The sequence below is a fragment of the Pseudonaja textilis genome, chromosome 16 (genome assembly GCF_049901715.1).
Source record: "Pseudonaja textilis isolate UNSWEBS1 chromosome 16, rPseTex1.2, whole genome shotgun sequence".
Taxonomy (NCBI): Eukaryota; Metazoa; Chordata; class Lepidosauria; order Squamata; family Elapidae; genus Pseudonaja; species Pseudonaja textilis.
In genome coordinates, this window is record NC_142005.1 from 7,741,475 (window position 1) to 7,752,775 (window position 11,301).

General features: G+C 51.2%; 1 protein-coding gene across 1 annotated transcript in view; it reads left to right on the forward strand.

Moving 5' to 3' along the window:
* LOC113453084 (GON-4-like protein) overlaps positions 1-10,900 on the forward strand; it is a 34,456-nt gene extending 23,556 nt beyond the window's left edge. Inside the window, exons 22-32 of the mRNA XM_087914055.1 lie at positions 471-729; positions 1,838-2,019; positions 2,917-3,114; positions 4,033-4,176; positions 5,182-5,325; positions 5,500-5,619; positions 6,995-7,108; positions 7,285-7,513; positions 8,449-9,139; positions 9,739-9,841; positions 10,467-10,900. Of these exons, the coding sequence (XP_087770181.1) occupies positions 471-729; positions 1,838-2,019; positions 2,917-3,114; positions 4,033-4,176; positions 5,182-5,325; positions 5,500-5,619; positions 6,995-7,108; positions 7,285-7,513; positions 8,449-9,139; positions 9,739-9,841; positions 10,467-10,625 (2,343 nt within the window). The 3' untranslated portion in view covers positions 10,626-10,900. The remainder of the gene's footprint in view (positions 1-470; positions 730-1,837; positions 2,020-2,916; positions 3,115-4,032; positions 4,177-5,181; positions 5,326-5,499; positions 5,620-6,994; positions 7,109-7,284; positions 7,514-8,448; positions 9,140-9,738; positions 9,842-10,466) is intronic.
* The last annotated feature ends 401 nt before the right edge of the window (positions 10,901-11,301 follow it).

Here is an 11,301-nt window from a genome sequence, read left to right on the forward strand (position 1 = left end):
CTTTCCTTTCCTTCTTTCCTTTCCTTTCCTTTCCTTTCCTTTCCTTTTTCCTTTCCTTCTTTCCTTTCCTTTCCTTTCCTTTCCTTTTTCGTTTCCTTTCCTTTCCTCTTTCCTTTCCTCTTTCCTTTCCTTTCCTTTCCTTTCCTTTCCTTTCCTTTCCTTTCCTTTCCTTTCCTTTCCTCTTTCCTTTCCTTCTTTCCTTTCCTTTCCTTTCCTTTCCTCTTTCCTTTCCTTTCCTTACTTTTCCTTTTCTTTTCCTTTCCTTTCTTTCCTTTCCTTTCTTTTCTCTCCTCTCCTCTCATTTCATCGCAAGATGTTCTCTAGGGAAAAGGCCGAGTTTCACTTGTAATTGTTTTCCTTTGGAGGAACGAGTAAGGGGGGGGTGCAGGGCAAAGTGGGGCGAGGGTCTGTGTCTTGGATCGTCCCCCGACCCCGCAATGATTTGGCTGTGCTCTTGGGGGTGTCTTCAGGAAACCATGGAAAAGCTGACCTGGTTGGCCTCCGAGAGGCGGCTGAGCCAGGAAGGAGATTCGGAGGAGGAGAACTCGCAGGAAGAGAACTCGGAGCCGGAAGAGGAAGAGGAGGAGGAAGAAGAAGGGGAACCTCTGGAGACCCAACAGAAGGAGGACGAAATGGCCAACGAGGTGGCGGGCCCAGGAGACGGGCCAGCCGCCTCTCTCGCCTCAACCTGCACCCCGCCGACCGTGGAGGCCAGCAACAGCCCTCCAGGTGGGCTTCCTTAAAAAAAAATTGTGTTTTTTTTCCCTGTCTCGAAAGGAAGACGAGGCATAAATTACCCCCCCAAAATGAACAAGACTGATATTTGGAAAGGTAGAGATATGGCCCCCATTTACTCACTGATTAGAACAGAGTGGCGCGGTGGCCTAGAGGTAGCAATCTTGCCTCACAGTCAGCAGGCTGTAGGTTCAATCCTAGATAGAAGCAGATATTTCTCTCTCTCCGAGCACCGTGAGAATGTATCCTCTGCTGAACAAAACTCCTCATTGGTGACGGGAAGGGCAGTGGGCCAGTCATTAAGTTGCCCATACTCCACCCATCGTTAAAAGAGGATGATGATAGAAGACCTGATGAGAGAGAGGGAGAGGGAGAGAGAGACAGTGAGTTTGCATTAGATCGATGTTTCTCAACCCGTGGTGTAACTTGAAGATTGTGGACTTCCAACTGGTTTGTGGCCAGCTTTCCTCCGAAGTCCAGTAGGACAACCAACCATGGTTAATAGTTGACCAACTATTTGTAGCTCAGGGTTGAAATGAGGGCTCCTTGGTGCTCTCTGAGTTCGGTGGTTTCCTTGCAAACGTTTCATGACGCAACTAGGTAACGTCGTCAGTGCTAGAACGGAAGTGGGGTTTGTGAAGACGAGGAAGACTGTGGGGTCCATGTGACTCTCTGAATTTGGTGGTTTCCTTGCCGATGTTTCGTGACCCAACTAGGTAACGTCGTCAGTGCTAGAAGGAGGTAGTGTTTGCAAAGAGGAGGAGGAAGAGGAAGATTGTAGGGTCCTGGGTCTCTCTAAGCTTGGTGGTTTTCTTGCAGACATTTTGTCGTGCCCCTGTTCGAATCTGATTCCAAGCGGGAAGTCAAGAAGCAGACGGAATGTGGCTCCGTTGGCTGTGGAGGAAACTGGGGAAGGGCAAAATCCGGATGGGCAGAGCAGGGGAGAGGGAGAACAAGGGAGAAGGAGTTCAGAGGAAGACCCAGGTCCACCCCCTCGTCATCCTAGGGCACGCAGGGAGGAACGGAGAAGGGAGCAACGTGGGTTGCATGGCTTACGGGGAAGGAAAGGGCCCTGATTCCCTCCGGCTTGCCTTGTCCTTAGGAGAGAACCCCAAGGCCACCACCAAGAGCCGGGCCTCCCAGCGAGCCCGGGCCAAGAGGGGGCGGGGCCGCACCAGCAAAGACACCTCCAAGCTCCTCCTCCTTTACGATGACGACATCCTGGAGAGAGACCCGCTGCGCGAGCAGAAGGACTTCGCTTTCGCCCAGGCTTACCTGAACAGGGTAAGGAAAACCATGGCTTAAGCGGTTGGAAGGCTGGGGCAAGGAGGTGAGGAAGACCACGTTTGAGAGCTGCTGCGGGGCAGGGTGGGCCTCTCGTCCTTCGCTCCAGCTCCTGCCGGGCACAGGAAAGGAGCCCTCATGGTGATGTTACTGGCTAATTCTTTCAACCCAGGAGTGCTTCTGTGCTTCTGACATGAATAAAATAGAATAGAATAGAATAGAATAGAATAGAATAGAATAGAATAGAATAGAATAGAATAGAATAGAATAGAATAGAATAGGAATGAATAGAGTAGAGAATGGAATGGGATGGAATAAGAATAGCATAGCATAGAATGAGGAAGAAGAATGGAATGGAATAGAATGGAATATATTTTTTAGAAAATAGAATAGAATATTGGAATAAAGAATAGAATAGAAATAGAATAGAATAGAAGGATAGAATATAGGGGATAGAAATAGAAGAATAGAATATAGGGGATAGAAATAGAATAGAATAAAATTAGGAAAGGATAGGATGGGATAGGATAGAATAGAGAATATAGGATAGAAATAGAATATAGAGGATAGAAATAGAATAGAATAAAATTAGGAAAGGATAGGATGGGATGGGATAGGATAGAATAGAAGAGAATATAGAATAAAATAGAATATAGGGGATAGAAATAGAATATTGAATAGAATATAGAACAGACTGTAGAATAAAATAGAATATAGAATAGAATATAGAATAGAATAGAATATAGAATAAAGTAGAATATAGAACAGAATAGAATTTTTGCTCCTGCTTGCCGTCGTAAGTCAAGGACCTCATGTACCCATTGCTGGAAACCCCAATAGGGATCTTGGCGACTCCACCCGCGCCTACTGGCGCTAATTCTTGGCTTTCCCCCAAAGGTACGCGAAGCCCTGCGCCTCGTTCCAGGCAAATACGAAGAATTTCTCCGCAACATCTACGAGTTTGAGAACAACCTGCAGAAGCAGACGGCCGTCGATCTCTACGCCCGGCTCCGGATCCTCCTCCAGGACTGGCCTCAACTCTTGACCGACTTCGCGGCCTTTCTGCTGCCCGAGCAAGCGCTGGAGTGCGGATTGGTGGGTCAGCTGGAGGAAGCGTGGGCAGCTCAGCTTGGCAAGGCGGGGTGTGTGTGTTGAGGCTGGGGAGGGGAGAGAGAGAGAGAATGTCTGGGATCCACACCCGGGCTCCGTCTACTTCAGGTAGCCCTAGACTTAACAACAGTTCGTTCCAAGTTACAACAGATTTGGGACCGTTTTTCACACTAATGACCGTTGTAGCATCCCCCGTGGTCCTCTGGTCAAAATTCAGACCCTTGGCAACTGTGATGACCCAAAGGGGCGTGGCACAAAGGCAACACGGTCAGATCATCAGTAGGAGTCCCTTTATTAGCGCCAACTTCGCCCCCAATGTCCTGGTTACCTTCTGGGCTGGAGAAAATCTCTCCCAGGAACAGCCTTTGGCTGCAGAGAATCAAGTCCAAAACATGGTCAACAAAAACTGTAACTTAAAAGTCCAAACAAGGCAAAATGAGGTAATGAGTCCCGCAGGGCAGGTGAACGAATTCCAGATGTGAAGGTGCGGCAATAACTCAACCCGGTTGGGAAGACGCCAGGAACGCAGATAAGCAAAGTCAACACAAGATGAACTCACATTTGTTCCCAGCAGCTGCCGCACTCGGCTTGCATCTCTTTTAAACTCTCATTCCCAGGCTGTGGCTAATGAAGGGAATCAGGGCCCTTTCCTCCCCCGTAAGCCATGCAAACCACGTTGCTCCCTTCTCCATTCTTCCCTGCGTGCCCTAGGATGAAGAGGGGGTGGGATCTTCCTCTGAACTCGCTCTCCCTTGTTCTCCCTCTCCCCTGCTCTGCCCATCTGGACTTTGCCCTCCCCCAGTTTCCTCCACAGCCGACGGCGTTGTTCCCAGCAGACGGGCGCACTCTGCTTGCATCTCTTTCTAAACTTTTTTTTTCCCTTCTTCTTTTCCCTTCCACCAGTTTGAGGAACAGCAGGCCTTTGAGAAGAGCCGGACGTTCCTTCGGCGGTTGGAGATCTGCTTCGCTGAGAACCCATCCCACCACCAGAAGATCATCAAGGTGCTGCAGAACTGCACGGACTCCGTACCCCAAGAGATCATGGAAGTGAGCCGCTTTCTGTCCCGTCCTTCGTCCCCTTTTATCCCCTCCGGCACGGATGAGGTTCCCTAGTTTGGCAGGGAAACGCCCACAAGGAAACCACCCAGCTCAGGGAGTGCCAAGGATCTCACAGCCTTCCTCCTCCTCCTCCTCCTCTCTGCAGACCCCTGCTCCCTTCTAGCCCTGATGATGTTCCCTAGTTGGGTCATGAGATGTCTGCAAGGTAACCCCCAAGCTCAGAGGGCACCAAGGACTTTCACAGTCCTCCTCTTCCTCTTTCTCTTCCCCCTCTTCCATCATCATTCATCTTGGTCTTTCTCCTTCTCCTTATTCTTCCTCCTCCTCCTCTCCACAAACCCCACCTCCTCCTAGTACTGACGATGTTCCCTAGTTGGGTCATGAGATGTCTGCAAGGTAACCCCCAAGCTCAGAGGGCACCAAGGACTTTCACAGTCCTCCTCTTCCTCTTTCTTCTCTTCCTCCTCCTCTTCCTCCTCCTCCTCCTCTTCCATCATCATTATCTTCATCTTCATCATCTCTTCTCCTCCTCCTTATTCTTCCTCCTCCTCTCCACACACCCCACCTCCTCCTAGCACTGATGATGTTCCCTAGCTGGGTCATGAAATGTCTGCAAGGTAACCACCAAGCTCAGAGGGCACCAAGGACTTTCACAGTCCTCCTCTTCCTCTTTCTCTTCCTCCTCCTCCTCCTCTTCCATCATCATCTTCATCTTCTTCATCATCTCTTCTCCTCCTCCTTATTCTTCCTCCTCCTCTCCACACACCCCACCTCCTCCCAGCACTGACGATGTTCCCTAGCTGGGTCATGAGACGACTGCAAGAATATGCAGGCAAAACCAATAAAGTCATTTATTTTATTTTTTTTCGCACTTGGTGACTTCCAAGCCATTTTCTCCCCACCCAAGCAAATATCTTCTCCCCCCGTAGTTTGATGCCGTAGTTTGCTTGCTGTTTTTTCGTTTTAACCCCTTTTTTGAACCCCTGGATTTAGCTGAAGACCCAGATGTGGCAGCTGCTGAAAGGGCACGAGCACCTCCAGGACGAATTCTCCATCTTCTTCGATCACCTGCGTCCCTCGGCCAGCCGCCTGGGGGACTTCGAGGAAATCCATTGGACGGAGGAGAAAGACTATGAGGTGGGGGGGTCTCCCCTCCCCTCTTCTGGTTCTCCTTTCCGGGAAGGGGAAGCGATCGGGACAGGTGTGGAGGTCCGGCTCCTCCCCCACACCTGGTGGGAACACACCTGGGCCTACGGGTGGGGGTGGGGGGGGTGTTTAACCTGCCACCTTTGCCCCTCTCTCCCCTTCCAGTTTGATGGGTTCGAGGAAGTCTCGCTGCCCGACATGGAGGAGGAGGAGGAGCCCCCAAAAATCCACGCTGCCTCGAAGAACAAGAGACGGAAGGAGATGGGGAGCCAGAATGCTGAGAAGGTGAAAATCCAGCCCCCCCTTTTTTTTTTTTCAAAGCCCCCACCTAGCCAGGAACGTTGCTTAGATGCCTTCACAGGTGGGAGTCCACATCGCCCTAGCTTTGAACCCTGGGTGTGGTGAAGGTTTTAGGTCTTGAGGGGTCCGTAGGTCTTTGGTGGGCCAGCTGGGCTGGATATGGCCCTGAGCACCTGATCATTTACAGCCACACAGCCTCACTGGCTGCGGAAGGCTGAGGGTAGGGAGAGAGAGAGAGAGAGAGAGAGAAATAGGCAGATAGGTGAGAGAGAGAGAGAGAGATGAGAGATCAATAGATAGAGAGAGAGAGATAGGAGAGAGAGAAAAAGATAGATAGATTAGAGAGATGATAGAGAGTAGAGAGAGTTAAACGGGCAGATAGATGAGAGATGAGAGAGAGAGAGAAACATACACAGACGAGAGAGATGAGAGAGTAGGAGGGAGACAGACAGCTGAGAGAGATAATAGAGGGAGAGGGAGGGAGATAGATAAAGAGATGATATAGGGAGTAGGGAGAGAGATAAAAAGACGGACAGATGAGAGAGATAATAAATAGAGGGAGGGAGGGAGATAAATAGATAGATGAGAGATGATAGAGAATAGAGAGAGAGAAACAGATGGACAGATAGACAGAGAAGATAGATAGATAGATAGATAGATAGATAGATAGATAGATAGATAGATAGATAGATAGATAGATAGATAGATAGAATGAGAATAGAGAGAAACAGATGGACAGATAGACAGATTAGAGAGATGATAGATAGATTAGATAGATGGATGGATGGATGGATGGATGGATGGATACATAGATAAATAGATAGATAGATAGATGATAGATAGATAGATAGATAGATAGATTAGATGGACAGATAGATAGATAGATTAGATGGATGGATGGATGGATGGATAGATGATAGATAGATAGATAGATAGATAGATAGATAGATAGATAGATAGATAGATAGATAGATAGATATTAGAGAGAAACAGATGGACAGATAGACAGATTAGAGAGATGATAGATGGATGGATGGATGGATGGATAGATAGATAGATAGATAGATAGATAGATAGATAGATAGATAGATAGATAGATAGATAGATAGATAGATAGATATTAGAGAGAAACAGATGGACAGATAGACAGATTAGAGAGATGATAGATGGATGGATAGATAGATAGACAGACAGACAGACAGACAGTCCCACTTGGGGTTGTTAAGCGGGGACGACGACGTGTAGACGCTTTTCACTGGAGTGGAGCCAGCTCTTAGGGGTCAAACCCCCCCTTTCCCATCCCCAGATATGGTGGCTTGAGGGACTCATTTTGGACTGGGGTGGGGGGTTCCCATTTCAGGAGTCGGAGTGGCCGGAGGGGCAGAAGGACTGGTGCAGCTCCTGCCATGAGCACAGCGGAGACCTCCGGCTGAAGCGGAGCAAGCGACGGAGCTGCGCCCACTGTAGCAGCAAGGTGAGGAGGGGCTCTGGGGCCTCGGGGAAGGGGGGAGGCAGAAACCCCCAGCCCCTCTGGAGGGTCCCCGAACCGGCCAAGTGAGAGAATTGGGGAAGGGCGTGGCCAGCTGCGCCCCACCCCTCATCCCCAGGAAAAGATTGACGGGTGTCGCTCGGCCTTTCCCCCCACCACAGGTGGGAGACCCCAAAGGCTCCAGGAACAAAGAGCCGGGCGAGTGTTTGGCGGAAGGCCGGGCCCAGCGGGAGCCCAGCCCTCAGCCGGAAGGGAAGGAGACCCCCGAAGGCCCCACGGAGAGGAGAGACGACGGGGAAGCCGTCCCTGGCGGCCGGATCAGAGCCGCCCCCGGCCGGAAGGGCAGCGACTCTGCCGGAGGAGGAGGAGGAGGAGGAGGAGGAGGAGGAGGTGCGTCGGGGAGGGGAGGAGGAAGAAGAAGAGGCGGTGGGATGATGGAAGGGGGTCTGCAGGATGAGAGGCTGGATTGGGTGGGGGAGAGGGGGAAGCTGTCCCACCAGACGCAAAGGGTCCCTTTGGAGGAAGGAAAGTTCCCCTTCCCCTTCCTTCTATCTCCTTTCCCTTCCCTTTCCTTTTTCCTTTCTTTTCCTTCTTTTTCGATCTTCCTTCTTTATCCCGTCCCCCCTCTTCCCCTTCCCTTCCCTTTTTCTTTTTTTCTTTTCTATCCTTCCCTTCTTTTACATTCCTTTCCCCCTGTCCTTTCTCCCTATTTCTTCATTTCTTCCTCCCCGCTCTTCCTCCTTCCTTCCCTCCCTCCCTATTTCTTCCTTCCCACCCTCCCACCTTCTTTCCATCCCAACCCTCCTCTCTCCTTCCCTATTTCTTCCTTCCCTCCCTCCCTCCTCCTTTCCATCTCACTCCTCTCCTCCCTTCCTTCTTCTTTCCCTCCCTCCCTGTTCCTTCTTTCCCAGCCTCCTTCTTTCTTTCCATCTCCTCTTCCTTCCCTCACTGTTTCTTCGTTCCTTCTTTTCCAGCCTCCTTCCTCCCACCCTCCCCTAGCTCAGGAATTAGAAAACAGATTGGGAAAATCACCTCCTGGGCCCAGGTGGATTCACCCTCCTCCCTCTCCCATCTCTCTCTTCTTTCTTTCTTTCTTTCTTTCTTTCTTTTTCTTTCTTTCTTTCTTTCTTTCTTTCTTTCTTTCTTTCTTTTTCTTTCTTTCTTTCTTTCTTTCTTTTTCTTTCTTTCCTTCCTTCCTTCCTTCCTTCCTTCCTTCTTTCTTTCCTTCTTTCCTTCCTTCCTTCTTTCTTTCTTTCTTTCTTTCTTTCTTTCTTTCTTTCTTTCTTTCTTTCTTTTTTCTTTCTTTCTTTCTTTCTTTCACCCAGGTGCTCGTCCGGAAGGGAAGCTGCTTCTGTCCAGAGATCCACCTCCTGAGGGGCTTCCCCCGCCTGCTGGCAAAACCACCGCGGAGCCCTCTCCTCCCCCTGCCCCTCCCTGCCCTCCCAACGGGGCCGATCCTGCCAGGAACCCCGCTGCGGCTCCCCTGCCGCCCTCGAAGGGGGCCCCCCTCCCCAAACCACATCCCCTCAAAAGCAGCCTCTGCCCCGTGGAGAGGAAGAGAGAAGTGGAACTGGGCCCCAGGAGTGGGGGAGACGCCCCTCCTGCCCTCAACCGCAACAGTTCGGGGAGCAAAGCCAGGCCGGATCCTAATTCCCCTCCATCCTTACTTGGGACCTTTCTGGCTTCTCGGCCGAGTCTCCAGGAGCCGGGCGGCCAGTCCCCCTCGGAGACTACAAAACCCAAAGACAGGGAGATGTCGCCCGCGCCCTCCAAAGGCCTCCCTCCTAAGACTTCGGGGGCAAGTCTGCAGGCCGGCCATCCAACAGGAAAAGGAGCCAAGCGAGGGGACGCCTGTTCACCCACGGAAGAAGAGGAGTCGGCCCCCGTCATAGCCGGGGCGGATCGCAGTGGCCCCGTGGCGGGAGAAGACCTGCAGCCCAGGACCATCGAAGCCACGGTCTGCGCCAAGAACATCAAGCTCAGCTCTACGGGGGAGAAGGTTGTCTTATGGACCAGGTGGGTCTCCTCCTCCTTTTCCTGGCGCTTGCCTTCGCAGAGGGTCCTTTGGGGGGAGCAGAGAGAGGGGGCTGGATTCAAACCCCCCACCCCTTGGTTTGCTGTGCCCAGCGTGCGTGTGCGCAGAGCTGCCAGAAGGCAAGAGCAACTCAGGAGTAAGGCTGGGAGGTGATTGTCCCTCCCATAAGGTCTAAAGGACAGGCAAAGGTGAAGAAACCTTTGCAGGAAGCAAGGTCGTTCACTCTCTTCGGATTAATCCTTGAAGCTCGGTGTGGACTTTGTACTTCGGTTGGTTTGTTTTTTTTAATAGTTCATTTGGCACTTTAGTTGTTGGCAGCCATTCAAAGGAGAGAAAGGTGGGTGCTTATCTCGAGGGACTGTTTGAGACTCATTACCGGCTGGGAATGCCCATAATTCCCAGCGTTGAACTAAAACAAGCGTGGTTTTAACTGAGCGTGTGCTTAATGACGGTCTTGGAAACCTGGGTCAGAACATAAAGGTTGTCCGAATTCAGACCGGATGAAGGGAAAGCAACGGGTTTTTTTTGTGGGCGGATGAGATCCGTCTAAATGGCCTCCCTCCGTCCTTCCTCTTCTCAGGGAGGCTGACCGCGTAATCCTGACTTCCTGCCAGGAGCGAGGGGCCGATCCGCAGACCTTCAGCGCTGTCTCCAAACAGCTGGGCAACAAGACCCCAGAGGAGGTGGGCCTTCCTTCTCCCGGGGCTCTCGGGACCTCCACCCTCACGTGGCTCACCTGCGTCTTCTGGGCGGGTCGAAGGGGCTCTCCAAACTTGGCAACATTTAAGACTCGTGGACTTCAGTTCCCAGAAGGCACGGCTCACTCCGTGTGTGTTTAGAGCAGCGTGGAGCATTTCTCCAGAGGGGGCAGAGACTGGCCTGGGGGATTCTGGGAGTTAAGGTCCATACATGCCGTTGGGGATTTCTGGGAGTCCTTAAATTCTTCGCTGAGGCAGATTCTGGGAGTTGAAGTCTTGACAAGCCAAGCCAGGTAATTCTGGCGGGAATGAAGCTCCTGGTGGGGGATTCTGGGAGTTGAAGTTTCCACAAGCTGGCTGGGGGATTCTGGGAGTTAAGGTCCATGCATGCCATTGGGGAATTCTGGGACTCAAAAAACATCCCTACGTGCAATTGGGGAATTCTGGGAGTCGAAGTCCCTATATTGTGGCTGAGGCATTCTGGGAATTGAAGTCTGCACCAGCCAAGCTGGGGAATTCTGGGTAGCCGAAGCCGCCCCCCCCGCAGACCCCCCCCCCATCTTCCCAATGGCGGAGAACCACTCTCATAACGGCTGCTCTCCCCACTCAGGTGGCTCACCGTTTCCGCGAGCTGATGACCCTCTTCCACACGGCCTGCGACGTCAGTTCGGATGACGACGAAGACGGGATGAGCTCCAGCCACGCCGACCAGCTTTCGGACAAAGACCCCATCCTCTCGGAGGACGAGCGGGAAGAAACGGGGTTTTAAAAAGGCTGCCGGGAAAACTTTTGGGGGTTTGGGGTGTATGTTTGACCCCCTCCCCCTGAGACTCCCCCCCTGGCAGGACACCGGAGATTGGGTGGTTTTCTAATTCCCCTGCACTAGGTGGGCGGCTTGGAGCCTGCCGTCTCTCTTGGATCTGTAAATATATCTTTTTTTTTTTTTGGAACTAAGAAATGTATAAATTAATGGCTGGGTGGGGAGCCGAATATTTATTGAGTGATGGTATCTTAAAAAGAATTAAAGCAGGACGTTGAAATGGAGTTGTCAGGGCTCCAATGTGCACCCTCATTCAAATTGTAAGTCTCTAGCCGCATCTCTCAAGAGTAAAAAAGATTGATTTATTAGGAGTGACCATGTCAGCATTAACTGGGTGCAGCCGACTTACGACACATCCTTCATTTCCCCCTTAACCCTGGTCTTCTCCCTCACCCCACCCCCTGGATGTATATCCTCCAATGGGAGACATCCATAGCCAAGAGTCACCAATCATGCTCTCCGGTAATAATCTTGCGCGCCAACAGCTTCGGCTGCCTAGCGATTATCTGAAACATTTAAGGAATGCGCTGCTTTCCCCATCTCTTTCTGCTGGCAACAAAAAGGACCAAAGGAGTATTCCTTCATCCGCCCTTTTAAAACCAAAATCTCCCTCCATCCCTCAAAA